This window comes from Manacus vitellinus, unplaced genomic scaffold (genome assembly GCF_001715985.3).
Source record: "Manacus vitellinus isolate BGI_N305 unplaced genomic scaffold, ASM171598v3 scaffold_31_pilon, whole genome shotgun sequence".
In the NCBI taxonomy this organism is placed as follows: Eukaryota; Metazoa; Chordata; class Aves; order Passeriformes; family Pipridae; genus Manacus; species Manacus vitellinus.
The window spans coordinates 2,888,360-2,910,946 of record NW_021940379.1 but is presented as its reverse complement, the minus strand read 5'-3'; the positions used below and the strand labels follow the sequence as shown (position 1 = coordinate 2,910,946).

At 41.2% G+C, this 22,587-nt stretch overlaps 1 protein-coding gene across 17 annotated transcripts in view; it reads right to left on the bottom strand.

Moving 5' to 3' along the window:
* Window positions 1–22,587, bottom strand: part of CLIP1 (CAP-Gly domain containing linker protein 1) — a 61,864-nt gene that overhangs the window by 25,229 nt on the left and 14,048 nt on the right. For 10 of the 17 annotated variants that reach the window (XM_029961165.1, XM_029961167.1, XM_029961174.1 and 7 more), the window contains exons 4-10: window positions 11,273–11,397; window positions 10,059–10,275; window positions 8,103–8,300; window positions 7,822–7,925; window positions 5,941–6,001; window positions 4,845–4,877; window positions 852–956 (exon numbers count right to left, since the gene is read on the bottom strand). In XM_029961165.1, the coding sequence (XP_029817025.1) occupies window positions 852–956; window positions 4,845–4,877; window positions 5,941–6,001; window positions 7,822–7,925; window positions 8,103–8,300; window positions 10,059–10,275; window positions 11,273–11,397 (843 nt within the window). The remainder of the gene's footprint in view (window positions 1–851; window positions 957–4,844; window positions 4,878–5,940; window positions 6,002–7,821; window positions 7,926–8,102; window positions 8,301–10,058; window positions 10,276–11,272; window positions 11,398–22,587) is intronic. The other 7 variants (XM_029961169.1, XM_029961179.1, XM_029961176.1 and 4 more) reach the window with 3 other exon arrangements.

The window sequence follows — 22,587 nt, the reverse complement described above, 5'->3', positions numbered from 1 at the left end:
TTTGTGCCACAGCAAAGCTCCCACAATTAATTCTAATTAGAAAGTTACTGTTTCAACCTCCTTATTATACCAACATCCTGAAAAAAATATTACTTACCTGCAATTGCTCTTTAAAAGTACTTATTTCAGAGTATGTTCTTGGGTTTCTATTCATCCTGGGGTTTTTATTCATCCTACCTCAACTTCAAGAAAATCCCCATGTGTGAGCACGGATATATGTGTGTGTGTGGATATATATTATATCCTTTAGAATATCTGCTGAACTTCTGACTTGGGATAAAGTATATCCAGTAATATTTTGGCAGGCAACAGTATTGCTAATGCTACTGAGATATCCATTAAAAGATTATGTCATTGGTGGGCAAAAAGAGCTAAAAAGCCCCTGCAAACCATGATTTAGCAAAGCAAGAAGTACAGCAACTACTGAAGACCTCAGAAACCAAGCCCCAAACACTAAGTTTGTGTTAAAAGGATTGGCACATTCAATCTTATTTTTTGGGGGGTTTCATGAACTTTGCTACATCTTAAAATGAACCAGTGAACATTTCTTTATGTCAGTTCATGGTCCCACTTTGCTACTTTTATGTCAATTCATGGTCCCATTGTGCTACATTCGGAACTGAGTAAGGATTTTGCAGTTGGAAGGCATCTTACCTGAATTCCTCCAGGAGAGAGGACACGTGTACAGGCACACACATACACACACCACCAAAATAAAGCTAATTTTTGAAGTGTTCCAGCTCTATGGCAGGAGCAGGGACCTGTCTGAGCCCGTGCTACACCCAAGACGTGTCACCAGGAATCTCCCCCACACAAAGCAGTGTCGTTATCCAAAGAGTGAAATCCATTACCCTAGTGTCTTCTAACTCCCTCTGGAGTTTGTCAGCTTTGGTCTTTTCAAAGAGCAGGCTCTGTTCAAGCTCCTTAATGCGGGCATGCTCCAGTTTGGTCTGCGTCTGTTAGTGAAAAGGGAGAGGAAGAGACACAACGGTGCCACCATCACATGCCAGCACGAGAGGAGGGAGCCACATGCAGGCCGTGCTGCCAGAGGCCTCTACCAGTGATGAGCAGAGAGGATGCAGTGGAGAAAATGGACAGGGAAATGCTGTGGATGAGGAACATGGGCTGAAGGGGGGGATGGACTGACATGGCAAAATAAAGAAATGAATAAATAAGGCAAACGGAAATAAACGGCAAACGGAGGAATGGGAACAAAAAGGTTTCATGCAGCTGAGTAGGAGTTATTTATCAGTACATGAGGTTTTTGGCACAAATTAGAGTAGTTATGTAATAAATATATATATATGTGCATATATATCCCTGCCTGTTCTAACAGGATGGTCAGTCCCTTTCCCTGTCATCCCTTTTAATGTGCTGGGTTTATTTTTTAAATAATTTATTTATTAACCAGGAGACAAAATTCCACACTGAGGCTCATGTGATAAATCCAAACTTTAACTTTCTGGGTTTTTTTATAGTAGCTGTCTCTCAAGTCCCAGCCATAAAACTGCTTTTAGCCAAGACCTTAGAACATGAAGGTTCATTTGCCACTGTGGTTTGAATTCTTTGAATAGAAAGGAGGGGTTGTCTACCACTCCAAAACCCTCCTGATTTTTCCCTCTCCTCTTCCAGGAAGGAAAAGCAACAAGTACTTGTTTAAGTAACAAGATTCCCCAGAAGCAGATAAGGAAGTATCAGCCTGGTTGCTCTGCAGTCACAGAAGTCTAAATATATTGAACAAGATGTGGAAGCAAGGAAAAAGAAAATAAGATCTTTGGAATTCTAAGAGGTTCCTAAAGAGGAGCAGGACACAGATGAAACTAAGTGAGCAGGTATCTCCTGCCTTTTGCTTACAAACAGGTGAAATTGTTAGCAAGAACACAGAATATTGGATATTCTGGCTTGATATCCAGATATTGCCAGAGGCCTGCGAGGGAGCCTGAAACTTGGGAGGTGCCAGTAAAGTCCAGCAGGGAGTTCAAAGCTGATCTGCACCTCTGAAGTGGAGAAGAGAAAAAAGGAAAGAGAAATATAAAGAGGTAAGAACCTCCTATTTCTGCCTATTTCTGAAGTGCAGAGATTCAAGTACTGTATCAGTCTTGACAGGTCCCTTATTTAAATTTAGTAAACAATCCAAAAATGAAAAGGATTGGGAAAACCTATTGATGCTTCACAGGGTCTTTTCCAAACAGCAGCTTTCCAGGCTTGGCCACAGTGGGAACAAGGTGGATTTTCAGAAGACTGAGTGAAGCTGAAAAAGTGTTTATTAACCAAAGAAGTTGCATCCACTGGTGCTGATGAAAGTTCTCTCTACACAGTTGGACTGCCCAGTTAATTCCCTGTAGAACAAGTAACACAGTTCAAAACTGTGAACTAGAATGGACAGAGGAGAGCCCTGGAACATGAGCACTGGATTGGATGAATCCCACCAGGATTCATTCAGGAATCCAAGGGCAGCTGTGTGTGCACAGTGGCAGGACCTGCTGCTTCTCCACCTTTGCAATGATACCCAAACCCTGCAGAACTGTGGGACTGGAGTGAAAAGCTGAGCAGTGCTGCCTCCAAACCAGGCACAGCAGCCAAGGACCTTCTGTGGTCCCTGCAGAGCAAGTGGGATGGGATGAGCTTCTCATTTTGCTCCAGGCCTGTTCTCCAAACACAGAATTCCTTCTGACAGCAGCAGGTTATCTTCCTTCCCAAAGCATGCAACATCCGGGCAGTTAATTCTTTAAACCTTTTTCTTCCCAGCTGGAAACAGTTGGCTGTGTTACTGTGGAGTTACTTGGTTACTTGAAGACATAAAATCCACAAACACTAAAAGTTGCTTCTTAGATTTGACTATTTTATGAAAGTTTGTTTCTCTCTCACTGGAAGATCTTCAGTGGATATGGGGGGAAATGCTCCACAAGAACAGAGATTACTCTTTTTGCTGCCCACAGGTTTTGAAAATGGAATTAAGTGTTCTAAGGGAAATAACTGTTTTGTAAGTGGCTACATTCAGTTTTTTTTTCTGACACAGGTCAGTATTAGTTCTGATGCACAGCAAAATTTTAAGTATGAAAAGTAATCTATTTTAAAAATTGGAAATTCATACCTTCCTTGTTTTAACTCAAAGGATCTACTAAAAACCAAGAAATCCCAAACCTGACAGTTGCAGAATTCTCCCCGAATGCCTTTGGAAAATATGTTTTTCCATGCTACATAAACCCCAAACACTTTGATCAGTAATTTTACAGACAGTGTTTTACTACTGCAAAGATCAGATACACCATTACTGATTACTGGGTTCTTTTTAAGTCTTGTCTCTTACAAACAGAAACAAGTTAAAATCCTACCAAAATGCAAATAAAAGATTTAAAAAAATAATACTCTGGACATCTTTGCTAGAAATCTTTTTCCCCATTTAGAGTACGACAGATTATCCTTTAATCAAGTCTGATTTCCAAGGGACAGGCTCCATTTTCTTGAGGTAAAAATCACTACAGAATTTTGAATCACTCAAAATGATCATTATGTAGAGAGAAATTCCCAATGATAATGGTTCTCCTTGAGGAGACCCAGAGCACAGCGAACTGAGAAGAGCAGAAAGAGAAGAATTTGACTGTAAACCTTAACTTTGATGGCAAAGAAAGACAGGAAACAAAAACCTAGACAATGAAAGCAAAGGAAGCATCTTCCCCTTCTCCAAAGCTTTGCAGCTGGATCAGTGATGTGGGAATGGGAGAGCTTTTCTCTGCCTGGAACCTTAAAGAATTCCACCCAAACTTCAGAGACTGGACATCAGCTTTTGCAGCACTTGTGGCTGCTCTTTCACTTCAGAATAAACCTCACTGTTATTTCTCCAGAGTGTGAAATTGTGCTGAAGCCATAAATGCTGAGATGATCAGTTCCAGGGTGGGGCAAGACCCCTCCAGTCCCTCTGTGCTGGGATAACAGTCCCAGAACACCACTGAGATCCTGAAGGATCAGCCTAAAAACCAAGTGATCACCCACTTCTCTCCTTTGGAGAGCAAAGATGTCCATTTTTGATGGAAAAATCAGAATAGGGAAATCAGGAGTAAAGAGAGGATTGAACCAGGAGTGCACATGCAGAGTTATTCTAACACATCATCAGCCTGAGTGGAGACTGAGAACACCAAGAATGCACAGGAAACCAGTTTCAGCCTTGAGAACTTCCTATCTTGGCTGGGGATGCAGCAGAGGAGGCAGCCTGGGATAAATTTTCCTTTAAAACTCCTCTCTTCTGAGCTATGGAAGCAAGGGGGTTGCTCAGGGCTTGCAAGGCCATTTCTGCTATTGAGTAACATAATTTTCCTACATAATTCAAGAGAAGCTACAGTAAAATCAGGCAGCTTTGCACACTAATTGTTCAGATGGTTTTTATCATCTCTCCCCTTTGGCATTTCATACCAAAAAGGGAAAGAAATAAGGGGAGGTGGGCACAGAAACATTAACTGGCTACTTGCACTTTACATCTAGTGAACAGCAGCAGGAGCTCAGAGGAAAACAGGCAGGGCTTGTGAAGAAAACAGCTGAAATCCTACAGTTAAATGAAGGCTATTTCAGCATCCTGGTCAGTGATGCCCCTACACTCTCCAGTGGGTTGCAGAGGTTTGGACCCCCAAGAATCCAGTGCCACATTCACCCTGTCTCAGTTAACGGGGATTTAGTCACTACACACATTCCTTCCAATAAAGGCCGGAATTGCTCTGAAAGCAACATGCACACAAATACCAGAGTCGAGGTTTCAATAACAGATTATGCAGTTAGTGAATCAGTAGAAGCATTTTCTGCACACAATCTGTTAACATGGGATGTCTCTGCACATTGAAGTGCCCTCTTACATTGTCAGGGTCTTCCGAAATCTGCCTCTTTCGCTATCAGTAAAATTAAAAACAAACAAACAGAAATGTTTCACCTGCAGACTCAGCACTACCATTCCAACACAAGCAACAGGATACATTTCATCAGCCTGAATTCAGTTTAAACTCCAAGTTATGCATCTTGACAAACCAGAGGCTTTAAGATGGTTTGTCACAACTATCGATTGATTTAACAGAAAATAAAAAACTCAAATATTTCCACGGACTAAACAATAAAAGGAGCATTCTATGAAGAGTCTAGATAGGTATCTTAAAATGAATGGAAGACTAAAATAAAAGAAATGTTATATGAAATGAATAATTTTCATAAGGCTTCACTTAAATCATAAATGTTTTACAGTAACATAAATTAATTACATTTGTATTTTATGCTGTGCAAGAAATTCTAGTATTTTTCTAATTCGACAACAACAGAACAACTAAAAAGTATTCTGCTTTTTAATTTGAATCTTAGGATAAAAATTGGTAGTGTTCAAATATCTGAGAGCAATCCTTTATTAAATGTTTTCTCTCCTGACTGTGTAATAACACACTGTGTTTAGCCCAACATTATAATTATACAAACAGGAGAAGGATAAAAGCTGCACACATGCATTGCTGTTTACATTTTATGGGCAACACTGTCAGGATAAAACACTCCTCATCAATTCATCTTCCCTAAGGGAAGCACAGGGATTACTCAAAAATTTGATCAAACAAGACTAGTCTTCAATATTCATTTTTAAAGGCTTAAATATTAACTTGCAATTTCATAACTTCAAAATGATTTTTTGTTTGTTTTGGTTTAATATCAAAAGGTAGAACTTTCTATGAATTAATTTAAGTACTCTGAACAACTACAACCATTCCACTGCACAGCCATTGCAGAAATGCATGGAATTTGGGGTGCAATCCTGCACTTTCAGGACAATTAGTTTACTCAGGGACTGCAGAAGTGGATACTGCATTTTTTAATCATTCCCGCCTTTCTCTTCCAGAGAAAAGTGCTCTTAACCCAAACTAAATGCATTCCTCTGCCCTCCTAAATATTCTGTTTACAAAGCTGGAGATGTTTTACCTCGAGGTCTCCTTTGGTAATGGATTCTTCTTCCACACGGAACTGAAGGTCTTCGACTTTCCTGTGGGGACAACTCATTAAAATTCAGGTAACTTTGGAAGAAAAATGCTTTCAAACTCATTTTCAGTGGAAATCAGAACTACAGGGACATCACCCCAGCAAAGTGCCCGAAACACAAAGGAGAAATCTCTCCCAGGAAGCATCAGAGGGAGGGAAAAGGGCTCCCTTTAAACAATCACTGACAAAGGGAGGCACGGGCCTTCCTGCAACCCCATAAAGTGTATTCTGTTGTATTTGCTGATGAATTAAAAAGGAAACCTTTAAGTCATCACTGATTCTCTAATCCTTTCACCCTTTAAGTCATCACTGATTCTCTCATCCTTTCACCCTCCTGCATGTCCTTGAGAGAGTGACCGAAATGAACAGTCTGATCCCACATTCCATATATTCTACCATTCCTCAAAGAAACAGGCAGAAATTTAGGAGACATCCAAAATATCCATAGGCCTGGATGTGTGCTGGGCACACTGAATCCAGTCTCCAGGACTGAGGAATATGTTGGGGGTCAGGATGAACTGCAAGATGCAGAAGGGGAGCACAAGCCTTGCCTTGTCCACACAGGAGTCTCAGAATGGGATCGGGGAGGAGAGAAGCCAAAATCTAACTTAAAATCAAATTTTTAAGAAGTTATTGCTTCCCTCCCCTGACTCTGGTATATCCCAATGAACAAGGGGCCAGATCTCCTCCTTTTCCCCTTGATCTTTCATCACTAAGATGCTGCAAGGGAAGAGACAAGGATCTCTCCTTTCCTTGGAATTACACACACAGCTTGGCTGACAGATACAGAAATCACTGCTGCAAACAGAGTTACAAGTGATGTGAGTCCAAAATAAAAGAATAAGGATTTAGGACTGGGAGTGGGTCTCACCAGTGCTTTGGGAACAGGGGATTAAAGATTGACTTTGGGTCACTGCTGAGACTGACCCGAACACATAACACAGAGTGAATAAGCCTGGAAGGGTTGGGAGAATATACAAATAATTCCAGATCAAACTCGACTGTTTGCTTTGAAAATTCTGTTCTATTGGGTCCCACAAAAAGGCAGCAGGAAAATTGTAAAGGAATTGCCCTTTTTACCACTGCATTTTCCAGCTGTGACCTCTGGTTTTAGGCCCCTCAGAGAGGCCAACACTGACTGGCTCCAGGGGCACACACTCACAGTGGGTTTCTAAACAGACTTTACTCTTCCAAAGTATTCCAAACCCACTAAATCAATTTATCACAATTTCCTCACCTAACCTTGACCCAACAATTTATCAGACTATTTCCTTTCCCAACCCCACCTCACCTATTTGGTAATCTCAGTTCTTTCCTCTAATGGTTATGAAAGGGAATTAGAAAAGGCATTAGAATTAATGGCTTTGATGATTTGCCTGCAAGAGACATCCCCTATATAGACAAAACTAACAGTAATGAATTATTCACAAGAGATTTAAATGTAAATTCCTAATCCAGAACTGTCAGGGAATGAGATGATCAACCTTTTCATTTGGAAGTGGAAGAAAAGTGTTTCAAAAAGATGAGGTACAATCCATTAATTTCATATGAGGAGGAATAAAATATAGTAGAAAACAATAGTGCAAGTATTGAGTTGGATAAAAATCAGTTATAAACAATAGTTTTACAGCCTCTGAGCAAATCCACTTTCTTTGGCTTCCCCTCTCCAAACTGGAGGGTGGTTTTGTTCTTCATTAAATTTTAACAAACTGCAATATGATTTTACACAGTAATTGCCCATCGTTCAAAATTTGTTTCATATCTGAAAGCCACCAATAAAAGTCTGATTTAACAGAATTAATTCCTGAAGACATTTTTGGGTACCTTTTCTCCTCCTCGAGCTGATTGAGGAGCTCCACCTTCTCCCTGTCAGCTGCCTCCACCATGGCCCGCAGCTGGTCCATTTTTGCCTCCATCTCCAGAACGTGCTGAGCAACGAGGAGGAATATTATGCATTATATAGATATGGCTGTTATTATTACATGGGTATCATATTGATTTATATGGATATTACTATTATTATATATATTGATATAATGGATAACTTTACTTTTAGAACCCCACCTCGTACTCCCTGTTTAGGAGCAGCCCTCACCCCCCCTTACCCGGTCGTGTCCATCCCGAACCAGGGCCAATTCCTGCTCCATTTCCCCCACGTGACTCGTGGCTTTTGCCACCTCTGCCCTCTCCAGGTCCCTCTCTGCCAGGAGCTGCTCAATGTGCTGCTGCTTCTCCTTCAGGGCCTCCTGCAGGGCCGTGGTTCCCGAGATTTTCCGGGCGTACCGGGAAGAGGTTTCTGTCAACTTCACAAAGGAAATCCATTAAAAACCACTCTGCATCCAGGGAAAGGAAACTGGGATATCTCCAGCCTCTCCAAACACGGGGTTAGTAAAGCAAATGCTTCCTGTGACCTGCTGTACCTTCTCCTTTTCCATCTAAATGACTTTATTTTCCCCAGTTTAACATTAAATGACCTGACAGTTGCTTGTCTGACACAGGAAAAACAGCAAGAGCCCTGAATAGCTGAGCAGACTGTGTGAGAGTCCAGCAATTTTCAGGGAAGTTTTAGTTTTCCTAAAAACTGATGCACAAGAAATCTGCTGTGTCAGAACTGATTTCAGGAAATCTTGTTTCCTCAGCAGCTTAACTTTTAAAGAAAAAGTCTCCAAATTATTCAGACAATCCTTTTAACTTGAATGGCCACCAAATGTTCGTGTTGCCTGAAAGAGTTGGAAGAAAGACGGGATTTTAATTCCAGAAGTAATGGATTACAGCAGCTTTGTGCTTTATGGCCCAAATCATGCAAAATCCCTGGAGCACAACAGAGGCAAAATAAGCAAATATATTTGAGACCTTCACAAGGTGTAACTTCGAGGATCACAGCATGTGGAATAAAACACTGAAGTCCATATTTATGCTTTTCCTCATGGATTGAGGCAGCTCCACGTGTCAGTGCAGTGATCCCAAACTAGAGGGCACTCTGCAGCTGCAAGTGCAACTTCCACCCTGGATTAAGTAATGAAGTCCCGGTGTTTGCGCCAAATAAAAATCCTTTTTGTGGTCAGGTATTAACCCCAGTGCCCTGACCAGCTGCTGACCTCTGTAATCTGCTTCAGTCCTGCAGGACCAGGGTAGGTCACCTCTGCACCTGCCGGTCAGTGGGACACTGTCCCAGAGAACCAGTTCCACACCACTGGGAGTCACCTCCTGCTAATTAAATGCAATTATGGACTTTGGCTTAAAAAAAAAATGAAGAAAAAAATCTAGGGTGACCATGGAAAAACCCAACTATTTCTATGCTTTTCGTTGCCTTAAAAGAGACTTCTCAAAATTCAGCTTTCCCAGATTTCCGTCTTCCTGCTGCAACCCAAGATTAGAACATTTATGTAACAAAACAACTTTAAAAGAATCCATAGTAAGTGTATTAGGTGGAATTAGTACTGTTAGAATTCACCTGAGCCACTGCACTTGGCAACATTTAGCCTTTATGAATTCACAGATTAAAACCAAATCTAAAAGAAAAGAAAGAGGCTTTTTGTCAGCAAGGACCTGGCAATTGCTACTTCTGGATTTCTCAGCTGACTCATCTCTTTCGGTCTCTTTTGCAAAGAAATTTTCTTTCTTTACAAAGAAAATTTGGAGCATTTCAGACAATCTGAAGCTTCCTGCTGAATAAAACAAGTGAGGTCCGTGGAAGCTTTAGCTCAAACACAAACCCCTTATGAGAGAGGCAGTGAAAAAGAACAATTGATGGAGGTTCCAGCCAGAGACCGGTTTGGTGGTGCCATAAGCCCCTTTCTTATCGCAATCACTGTTAGCCTGAATCAAATATTCAAAATATTTGATACATGTATTAAATATTCAAATCTCCAGGGCTAGCTAAGATTTCCTTCCCTCGTGCATGCTTTGAGTGGAACCAGCACAACTAACGGGTGCCGTGCTCTGCTCTAGTCTCAACGCCGACCACGGGCACGTGGATTCCTGTGGATTCCTGTGGATTCCTGCACATTCCTGTGGACTCCTGAGGGGATGGGGAGCATGCAACAGAAAAAGGAGCTTACTAGTCCTGTACGGCTGGGCTTGCTGCTTACGGAAGAGGCCACGGAGCTGAGGGAGCTGAGGGAGGAGGCGCTGGGGCTGCGCTTCAGGGCCGTGGGCGTCGGCAGCACCTTCCGCACGGCGGCCTTGGCCTTGGCCGGGGTGGTCGAGGGGAACCCGATCTTGGTCACCTTGTGCACTGGGGCAAACAATCCATACTTGGGCTGGCACTGGAAGTACCTTCCAAAAAGCAAAGTAAGGAGATGAGAGTATAAATCAACTTCTTTTCACACGCACGGTCTGGCTTCACAAAGAATTCCGCAGCAGGAGCCTGAAAGTATTAATGGAACAGCTGGTGTCTCTCATCTACACTACACTGCAATCATATTTTTTTTGGAAAAGGGATTTTGAAAGGCTGAAGCATGATTATATCAGACTTCAGAAATTCCACTTGAGCTGTAGCTCTATTTCCTAAAAAAATTCCATTCAGAGTCAGTTTTACACGCGTTAACTTTCCTCTCCCTCTGAGCTGCCAACAATATGTGATGGCTGAGAGTTAGAAATAAGAAGTAGATTTTAATTAGATCAAGTAGTTTTATATCACATACATACTCTTTATGCATATTTGATTATACAGAATATATATCTTTGATTACATATAAACAAATACCACTTATAATTTTAAGTTGTGATCACCCATGTTAAGGTGGCACAATCCTTGTAAAACCTCTTTTTAAGGAGGTAAAAGACTGTTCCTTATAGCAAATCAGAAAGAAAGTCACACTGTGGTGTGAATTAATGCTTTCTAAGTGGGACTTATTGGAGGAAGCAGCTCCACTGCTCCCAGCCTCTACAATGAGGTAACTGTTGGTACAGGAGCTTTCACCCCTGGGATTCAGGAACATTTCCTTTAAGTACAGCTCTTAGATACCCAGAGATTTTCTTCGCTGAGCATTCAGAAATCAAGTAGGTGTTCCAAATGCAGGAAATTGGGCTTTCCATTACCAGGCTATGAATAAAAGCCCCATGGGAGTGGGAGAGATCAGCTCATCCCATGAATGGAGGGTTGATCCGGATTTCCAGAAAATTCATAAAATTCAAGTCATCGTGTACCACCCATCAGCAGACACTCAGGTTCACAGCCTCCCTGCCTTGATTGAAAACTTTCATGGAGATATTAAAAACCAAAAGAGACTGCAGAGAAAAATCTTAGAAGGCAAATGGATGATGGACCAACCTCGTTCCAGCCACGGCTCCATCGTTCTTTCCCAGGGGCTCATCCAGCTCCACTCCACACCACTCTCCTTTAGCAAAGTCTGTTTCTCCCAAAAAACGCACAACTCCAGCTTTTGTCCCACCAACCTAAAGCAGGAAAACACACCTGTATTTAATGCATTTCCAAATTCAAACACCAAATACAATGAAAAAGCTTCTGGCATAACCACGTGCACAAAGCACGTTAATCATGTGACCAGTTCTGATTTCAAAATGCAGATTTTTTAATTCGTGAGTTTGTTTTGATGTGGAACAAATACAGATCTTCACAACCAAAAAGAAGAAAAAATGAAATAAAAATCACTTTCTTAGCATTTCTGTCCAATTTGGTATTCAAAGTCTGTAATGACTGAAGGCCACAATTCCAGCAGGTGACTTGATATGTCTGTAAGACCAAAAATACATTAACAACACCCAGTATAACCTGAATACTGAACATACTGAACAGATATTTGTTTCAAACAAATTTCTATCAGCAGATAAGGATTTCTAAGAACTGCTTATTTCTTACTCAAATTCTCTGAGGAAAAGTAAAAGAAATGAAATGAGAAAAAAATCCTTTCATATTTTCTCTAAGGAATAATTCAGATAAAATACATAGAACAACCCTCTTGTATTTAAATCTGATATAAAGCACAATGTAGAGCACTTGGCAGAACTGGAGACATAACCACATGAATCCTTAAAAAGGGAACAATCATTTCCTTAATCTTTTCTTCACTTAAAAAAGAAAAAACAAAACAAAAAAACCCCCCAAACACTCCTAAGGGAAAGCCTAGAAATCAGCTGATTTCAAAGTTATAACCTGAAATATTTACAGCAATTCCAATGACTTGCAGTGTCTCTGAGCTACAGCTTTTTATAACACCCAGGGAGGGAAGAATTAAATGAAGTGAAGGAGGAAAAGGTGTTGTGTGGCCACCAGTTGCCAGGAAGGGCCAGCAGCCAGAACTGCAGGGCTCTTGCAGGTCACAGGGACCATATGTTGTGCCCTAAATTTGTGGAAATCTGTTCAGCCTGAATCCAGTATTGTGAAAACAAGGAAAATGTAATGAAAGCTCTTCAAGAGATTCCCAGCATTCCACGTGGAAAGCACAGCAATGGCACTGAAAATGTCCGTTTGTGGGTTCCAGCCCACGTTATCCAAAGAGGAATATTTTGTGGCCTCAGCAGAGAGCCTGGATGTGACCTGCTACCAAAATATACACTAAAAAGTGAACTAGGATTGCACATCATTTTTCCATAGACATTCTATTTCTGGGAGGAAATTCCCAGGATTAAAGGAGAACAACGAGCTTCTTGTGCTGTAAATTAAGGTGAGTGATCACAGCGCAGCAGAGAACTCACACGAATGAGTTTGGGAAGTCTGGCAGCTCTTTTTCCACACAAACCTCAGAAAAACAGGGAGAATAATTCTCCTTTTTTGATATTACTTCAGTGACAAAGGTGACAGAGGCATCTCTAGTCCCTGTTTAAGGTGGCAGCTCCTTCTGTCTCATTAGAGACAGTCTGGAAACAACCTTTAGCTCTTGCTTTAAGTGGCTCTGTAGCAAATTATTACTCTCCATGGAATAAAAACACACAAAGTTTACAGTTATCATGACTCAGCCTAATATAGTAACTAGTAGAACGTTTGGTATCTGGTGTTCTTGGCAGAGAACACACAAACTTCCCCTCTTGGAAAACAAGCACCAGAAAAAGAGAATTGTAACCAGCCCAAGAGCTCCACAGAATCCAGAGCTCTGTGGCACAGTGGTGAAGAAAGAATATATAATATTGTTAAAGGATTTCCTGGAAAGAACTAGTCCTTAAATTGAGGGATATGTTATTCCCCATCAGACATAATCTACTTTTTCTAGAGGATAAATACCATTATCCTAAGTATAAACATAAAAATAACATTTAGCTGAGTAGTGTGAGAGAAAAACATGGGTGTTCCAAGTTTTCCTTCTCCTTATTCCTTTTCTAGTAAGTTTAGGCAGTTTTTTATAATTTTTTTGTCTTGTTTTGTTAGATGTTTTTTCTCTATAGGTAAATTTGGAAGATATCTTTAGGTAAAAAGACTGGCTAGATGCTGTTTCCTGCTCAATTTTGTACAGTTTTCTGCCTGAAAAAAACAAAAGTTAAATCAAAATAAGCTCTAAAAAGCCATGAAAGAAATCAGACAGGAAAACCAGAACAATGGCCCAGACAAGGAGCATCCCCTTAAAGACAACAGTCAGGTTTGGGGTGACACAGAGGATTCCTCAGCTCCTTTTCCAGAACCCTTGAGCCAGGCCAAGGAATTTTATTGCTGTTTTGTGGAGTGCGTGTTCTGTGGTGATTTTTTGTAATAAACAACATAAATGAATTGCCTAAAGACACCCACTCAGCACCTTTCCATGGGCAGGGAAGAGGGGCAGGCAAGGTGAGAGCTTAGAGGAATAGGATCACTCCAAGCAAAGGCTCCCGGGGACAGGAAAAACTGCTGCAATCTGTTCCCTCCAAGCCACACTGTAAATAAACCTCCAGGCCAGGAATGCTGGCTCCAGGATAAGGCAGATTAAACATGGGTGCAGAATATTCATCCCTTTTGGTTTCATCCCTTGGCCCTGCTCATCTTCCACATTTAGTAATAAATGTCCAGTTAGTCTGAAGATATTCCATTCAAATCCCAAACTGGGAAACAGTCTGGAAGAATTCAGCACTGCCCAGTGCCTTTGGACCTGCTCCAGCCATCCCAGTGCCTGGATGTTGGAACTGTGACCCAAGGCCTGGTGGGAGTGAGCAAAAGCAGGGATTCATATCCCAGAACATATGGGGATGCACAACGGGAGCTCCCCGGGAGGAAGAGCAGAGTGACTCGTCCTGTCACCATGGTGCTGCCTTATTTTAGAACAAGATGCAAGGAAGAATGCCAAGGAATTTTTGGTTTTTTCCAGCATCTTGGAATAACCAGTTCCTCCATTTCTGCTTGCTTTCTGTGTGCCCTCACCAAGAGCATCAGCAAAGGGCTGTAAATGCAGTTTTGCTGAGTTTCAAGCCAAAGCCTTCAAAATTTCAGCTTTAAAACAAGTCAGCACCACTCTGGAAAGCCTGAGACTACTCAAGGCTTCCAATCATTCCCAGACATCTGCCCCAAACAGTGTATTTATTATTTATCTCCAGCTGCAATTAGTGCCCTGCATGTGACAACACAATAATCATAATTTATTCCCTTGGTAGGACAATGTGAGGTGCTACTGGACAACACAGGAGGGTAAAGGCTTCTCATGATCAAAGTTGCTGTAACATTAGTGCCATAAAGGGGAAAAAGATTATGACATGATTACACTGAACTGTTCCTAGCAATATGAAAAGAGAACTGTACTTACAGAATTGTAGTGTTTAATACAGAAACATTATTTAAAAATTATATAAGAATTATAGAAAAAAAGAAAGGTAAAAAACCCAACCTCGAACCAAAAACTGATCTACTTCCCATGAAGGACTAAAAATAAAAAGCCCAGTTTCTAAAAGAAAAGGGGAAAAAAAGTTTATTAGAAAGTTTCTAAAAGTTATAAAAAAATGGGACATCACTACCATGAAGACAGTTTTCCATGACCTTCATTCCTGTTAAGGCAGGTCAGATAAAGAACTGCCAGAGCTTTTTTTCAGTTGCCACACTCAATGCAGACAAGTTGTAAAATACAGATCAATAACACAGCAGAGAATCTGGGTTAGACCACAGGTCACTGTGGGGTGAGGAATCTGCTTGGAATTCACTAGTGTTACATCAAACACATAAAAAAAGTGATTAAATTCCATTTACCCAATTCTAACTAAACTGATACTAATTTGCTGCAAGGTAAAGTGAAGTAGCAAAATGGGTTTGTAAACCTGAAGTGGTTAAAAATTGCCTCATGAAAGGACACATCTAAGCTTGTGAAAACCTTTGCAGAGCCACATTTCCAAAGATAAGGAGAAGCAGGAAACAAATAAACCAGTGTAATCCAGGGAAAAAGAGAGGGATGGTCTAAAAAATGAGAGGGGTCATGGAAAAGAGGATTCACTGTCTGAACACTGGAAGTGTAACAATATCACTTACACCCTGAGAGAGGGAAAAGGTGAATAACAATTGTTCTGTCTCCCCTTCTGCCTGAGCAAGTGCTTGAGGTGACTCTTGGATATTTCTGCATTTCCAGGACCATTCAGCACCCACAACATGCTTGGAAAAGCAAAACCCATCCAGACCCACCACATGCTGCCTGGATCCACTAACCAGGTTCTCATCAGAATCCTCTCTCTCTTGTTTCTCAAAATTAAGCAGAACCTTTTCCAGTTGGCAAAAGAAATTGCATTTAATTGATTTGTTCACCCATTCAAGGTCAGAGGGAAGCACGGGATCATCTCCTGGGCTCTGCTGGAACAGGTCCTTCCATTCCACCTGTAATTAACCCTGTAACTGTGCTGAGCTCTGTGTGGGACTGTTTCCAGAGCTGATATCCATCAGGAAACACTTCCACTGACAGGATATTTTCATAGTTAATCTCTCCATTGTTGCAAACACATTTAAATTTTAAATAAAACAAATGTGACTGTGGCCTTCAGCCCCTGGCTCTCATTGTGCTTTGAGCTGGGAGATGACAGAGCTCCTCAGCAGGTACTCCCATGTTCTAAGCAGGGCACCTCAATTTTTCCCTTTGTAAATTAACAGCTTAAATTCTTCAAATCTTTTATTGCAAGATACTTTCTCTTGCCTGAGTCATTTTACAGCTCTGTTCTGAATTCTGGCCAATGTTTCCAAGGGGTTTTTTAAATAACTAAGGATGTAACTACACAGTTTTAAATATATCACTAAAGGCCAAATTAATTTTGAAGTTACTGTTAGGTAGTGTTCAAAATATTATAATAATAATAATAATAATAATAATAACAATAATAATAATCCCAGCATGGAGTGGCGTTTTCTCCATTAAATCTATAGTGCCAAAGAAAAAAGCAAATTGTGTTTGAGAAACCTGCCATGTTTTAGTTTGTCAACATCTGGTTGCTCTTTTAGTTTTTACCTGTTTTTTCTCTTTGAGATTAGACAGATACCAGACAGATATTTGCTTCAGATTATCCTATTTCCTTTAAAAATATCTCCATAACATCTGACTCTGGATCAAGGCACGACTGAGCAGTGCCAGAGCATCTCCTAAACTTCAAACTGGGCTCTGTAATTCAGGTTTTTCAGCCCAGCAATTCTGTGAACAGCAGGATTAATGGTGTCAGTTCTCCTGTGGCATCAGAGATTATGGCTGAGTGACTTCACTCCCTAAAAATGCTGCTTCTATTGATGGGAACAGTGTTCAGAGGAGCCTCGATCATGTGGATTCTCTGACGTGCAAAATTCTGTGAAGGCAAATTGCAGCTTTTCCAGAATTGGTGGTTTTGAGTCTCCTCCTTTTCTTGGACTGTTTCCATGGAACTTGGAAGAACTTTTTAAAACCTCTCTCTTTCTACCCAATTTGGTTGCAGTCAACTAAAAAGTTCCAAAGTGAGGCCAAAGTGGGCAAAAATAAGACACTCCCACAGACCTTGTGCTACCACACAACCCTTCACTTCCCCAAGAAAACAGGGTAGTAACTACAACTGATGTGCAACTGAGATTCAATTCACTCAGTCAACTCAAAGAAAGCAAAAAAACCCAACTTCACAGGAATTCCATCCTACAAAAGCCACAAGTGAATTCAGTACCACAAAAAAAAAAAAAAAAAAAGGCAAAGACTAAAATTAAGTAAATAAAGTGTTCCTTCGCCCATCCTGTGCTGAAGTGACCAAGGACAACATGTTCCTGGATCTCATTCCCCTTGGGAAGGCAGGGAAAAGGGAAGCCAAGGAGTCCACACACAAAAAATGAATTAACTATTACCAAAGCACGTGGAAACATCATGGATTGTTGCCATTACATCCCAGGAACTCACGTGTAATTGGAAGTTAAATAAGGAGTTGCCAAAACAGAATGACTCAGATAAACACAGCTCACACTTTGCTGTAAGATAAATTTAACATCTTATTTGTCTGTGAGCAGAGAGGTAACAATATCTCCTGAAAAACGCTTACAAGTAACATTTAAAGAAAGCTGAGGTTTGCACAGAGAAAAATCACCCAATGAATTGCAGACAAAGCCTTTGGATACCCTTCATCCCTCAGATATATTCTCATATTTCATGTTCTGGCAGCCACTCAGCAAACTAATCTACATTGTACTTCACAGCACCCAAATGCTGTGCCTAAGTAGACATACATAAATATAAGAATTACTTTCATCTTGACTTAACATGACAAAGCCATCAAAGCACCTCATACAGCCACCTCAGCTCCAGGATAAAGCACAAGTGTGACTGAGCAGTCAAATACTGGCACAAAACAACCACACGTTGCCAACTTTCAAATTTTTCTTCCTTTTCCATCCTCATCTGCTTTGTGCAGGGTATTTTTGCACTGCTTTAACTGCAACACCATCGCTGAATATTTGGGTTTTTAACAGTGATAAGATTTTTAAACAGGCTAAACTCAGAAGTGCATTTTCTATTCAGGATGTTACAAAAGAACAACAGAAAAAGGAGATTTTAAAAGCTCCACGTGGACAATACAGAATTATTGCTACAGGGAGAAACTCCTCTCTCCATGTGAAGTTTGTTTTTCCCTTCCCTGCCTTTAAGAGCCCTGGAATGTAATCAGTTGGCAGCCTTACGTCATGTTTACTCCCAGATAGGTTACATGGGTGGAAACAAATCTGCCAATAATCTGCTGTCAACCCCTGCCTGTGCCATCACCACAGAGCTCAGGAAGGAAGAACAGAGCAAGGAGGAAGGCAGGGAAGAAGGAGAAATTCCATGTCACTCGTGCACAGAGAAGAACTTTGCAGAAAGGCCACACCAGCAATGCCTGTAAAGGGAGTCTGCAGTGGTGGGTGACCATATGGAGGGGGCTGAGGCTCAGCTTTACAGCTCAGCTCCAGGAGCAGCAGATTTGGCAGCCTGGGATGAAGCTGTAACTGGTTAAATGAATGAAAGCACTTTAATCCCTTGAGACGGCTCAGGCCCCTTAGGTTGATAAGATTTTTATTTATTTATTTAAAATGCAGCATCTGGTCCCTTCAGGAAAAAGCTCTCAAAGCTGCTTCAACTTTTGGTACAGGCAGCAGTCCCCATACAAAGCAGCTTCTCCCCTTTTATTAACAAGTTTCGTTGGGGAGTTCTGAGGGGTTTGTTTGTTTGTTTTTAAAATCAACTTTGCATTGGGCTCTTAAGACATCCCAAGTGTTCCCAACACCGGGGCAAACAGGTTCTCTGGCTGCAGCTCAACCAGGAAACCCAAACTGGCTGAGCCTGAAAGTCATTTGTTTTCTGAATTGCTTTTCTGTTGTTCTTTCCCCAGCTGGTTTAGCACCAGCACGGCACTGCCACCGGCACTTCTTGCCCGGGAATTCTTATTCATACAAGTTCAAATGCTGAAAGTGGAGCCTGATTTTCAGCAGGAAAATCAACCTGGCACTGTGTCATTGACCCAGGAAAGGCTGGGTGAGGGCAAGGAGGGAAGTGCAGATTTCCACATCAACATTTCCTATGTTACAGAATCCCCAAATACGAGCTCAGGCTGCCCAGAGTTAATGTTCTAACAGCTCAATCACATCCAGATTCCAGAACATACATCATATGTTAGGAATGGAAATTATGCCTAATACAGAGCTGTTGGAATGACTCTTTGCATTAATAACTTTTCCCTGGTTTCACCATATTTTTATCCAGTAAAAGTTATACATCATTGCACCAATTGAAAAGCTGAATAATGAGTTACACATCACAGAACACAGTTCTTTTAAATGTCCACTTCATCTACCAACATTTCCACACATTAACATGAAGCATTATTAGTTTCTTGTTGGTGAAAGGGAAATTAGGCACATGTTGCTGAATATGGCTCAGATAAACGGGGATTTGAGGGAGACAGATTTATCCTCAGAGACTCTCAAGACAGCAGAGGACAATGTGCAGCTTCAGCTTAATCATCTTTGAGCAGTAAACTACAGAAATCAAAGGATCTCTCCCACTAGAACACCCACTTGGGGCTATAATACTTCAGCTTGTGTATTCGTTTAGTTTGATTTGGTTTTGATTGGCTTTGACTCCTCTGGAATCTCAGGAAAGAGAAATCCTAAGACAATAGGACAAGGTGAATTTCTCCATGATTGTTATATTTCCCTCAGGGGCATTGATGTCTCCTGGGAGTTATTTTTCTGATGTTTACAACTCAATTTAACAGCCAATTTACTGAACATGTCATCTTCAAATTGAGGGGAAAACACAAGGAAAGCTGCAGCTGATTGTTGCAGCAAATCTACAAGTATTTTTCCACAGGTATCCACAGAACACAGCTCAGCTGACACATCCCATACCTTGGAGCACCGGCTGTTTTGATGGCAACGAAATTTTTCTGTTCTAATATACAAGGTCTTTTGGGAAAAGAGGTTTTCTGCTCCCTGAAAAAGCAAGGCTGCTTGTTTTCCATCTTTTTATCTCCACATCTATCACACTGTTCAGCACAGCCTCACATGAGACTCTCTGCCTGGTTTGGGGAATATCCAGGTGATCACCTCCAAGCTCTATTTGTTTTTTTGCAGTGGAATTTCCTTTCTCTGATATTTCTTCCTTCCCCCCCCTCCCTCAGTCTGGAAATTTTATTTCCTTTCTTCTCTGGAATTTCTTTCCCTCTGAAGGAGTGTCCCAAACAATCTGTATGTAACCACTATTCTTCCTAAGTTGTCTGAATTAAGGTAAGATTGTGTAGGGCACCTGTCTTCATATTCAAATAAATCAGGGATATGTGCATGGGAAGCTTCCTTTATTTAAAGGATGTTATTATTTAAATCTTTGTATTTTTTAAACATATCAGTTCTAGAGAAATTTGAGGGGACTCTAAGATGGGATGACGTAGCATCAGGTAATTCTAAGTGCACAAACAGTGGTGAAACAACTAGAGATCAAAGAAATAAGAAAATAAACCCAAGACATCTTTTCTACCCACATAAAACAATACAGAACATGCACCAGAGCTTTAAGTCTCAAGATTTAATCAAAACACCTCACCCCAACATCACTGAGGCAGCATTTGCTGTGACAACACACAAGTAAATGTGAGGAGCTGACAGATGCTTTTCATGGGGAGGAACAGCACAAACGTCTCAGGAGGAAAAGGAAAATGTTCCAACAAAGCTCAGCTGTTGGGAAACATCAGTTGGCCAAGCCTGAAATGCTTTGAACCCAACATTTCAGGTTCAAACTTGTGCCAGGTTTACATCTGTGGAAAGCAAAAAGGAGGCCAAGTTGAGATGTGAATTAGTAAATGTTGTCAGAATGGCCCCTCGATAGCCCAGGCTGGGCACAGAAACCAGCTGTATGGTTTGACCTTTCTCACTGAATGGTCACCCCAAACCAGCCAGTTACTGACAACTAAAAGAAACTTAAAATCATTGAACTGATCCCTTCAAGGTGACTCCTACTAAGTATATTTTAGAATCCAAGTTAGAGGAAAAAAAATAACAGACTGAAATACTTTGGTGTAACAGTCACCACTCCCCACCCTGAGATCACACACTGAGATCAATAAACCTGAGCCACATCTGAAGTGCATTCTGGAATGTAATCCTGGCTTATGAGCTACATCTCCCCATCTACAAATCCGCCCTGAAGGACATAATTTTCCATTTAGCTCTTTTAATAAGACTCCCAAGTGAGCTTTTGTCTATCCTGAATCCACTGCTGTGCTGAACTGCAGTGCTGCACAGCTGGAGGTTCACCATTTTCAAGGTGTAATTCCCAGCACTTGTTTCCCCCCCGTGCCCACAATCATCATTACTAAGAACCTTCACGAAATATCCACCAGCAGCTGCTCCAAGCTGCAAGAACTGAGGAATTTTGCAGCATTTACTCACTGCAGCCCTGCAATGGTACAGTCAGACTGGAACATGTCTTGTGGCTGTGGCACCACATTGTCACTTGGAGGGGAGGACACAACCTCCATCCAGCCTCTCATCCTCCTGGGGAACATATTGCTGCAGAGTGACTGCTGTCAGCATAAATAAACCCAAATTACACAGAGCATTCCAGTTGGATTTATACCTCTGCTGGAGCAGGAATGGCCAAGCAAGTTACAGCAAGTGACAGGCAGGGCTTTCCCAACAATCTGTGCTTGAGGAGAGTTTCCAGAATTACTCAGTGACACCTCAACTCTCCAGTCCACAGTGCTGGACAGGAGTGCAGTGGCAGGGAATAAAATTATTAACAGATGAATTCAGTCAAGTTGAGCATTATTTGCACTAACCTGGTGATTTAATATATTTACATCTGAATTATTGTTAGATGATGAGAGTAGAGTCTGGGATCTACAACAAATAATTAGCACAAGACCCAAAAGTGTTAAAAACCAGCAGACAAGGATCCTGCCCCTTTAACATTCCTATTCCAGAGTGTTTTATACTGGTACAGAAATTACAGATGTGCATCACCAACATGCTGCTGCCTCAAAACCTCAAACTACCATTTGATGACTCAAGAGGAATACTTAAGGCAAAGAGAGGTAGCAGAGAGGATGAAATACTAAGTTTAACCTGTCCTACTTAACAAACAGAATTTGGGACCTTATTATTATCAAACTGTGGCACTTAGGATGTGCTTTTTCTGTAATTTGCACTAATTAGATACAGGACAGTTGGAGCGATGCCTTCACGGGCACCAGAGAACTGTCCCACCCAAGGAGGACACCCCAGAGGAGTTGAGGAACAAAGAAACTTGAGAAAGTTTCACAAAGGTCCTTGAGGAAAAGGCCAACAAGTGGTTAAACCCTGATTCTGTCTGGAGGACACCAGGGCTGGAGTCTCTGCCAGAAATAGCCAGGGATAAAGGGTAAATCTTTGTTTCCATTGGCACTCCAAGAAAACACATCTCAGCCCAAATCCAGCTGTCAGCCAACCCCTGCCCTCACTTCACCTTTGTCTCCTTCTTCAACTTGGCCCTGTGTTTTAAGCTCTCTTTAAACAGAAAGAGGAGACAAATTCTTCCTTTAAAAAGACAATAAAATTTAAATATCAATCCACTTTTACTGCTGAGTCATTGTCTGGTGGGGCAATGCAGGACAAACAATAAAATCCATGAGAGATTTTTCTACACAATGTCCTTACAATAACCCCAAAATGTCTTCTATGCCAGGACACCTGTACCTGCCCTTGCTTTAACCTAATGGAGATTTTAAAATTATATTGTAAATAACGAG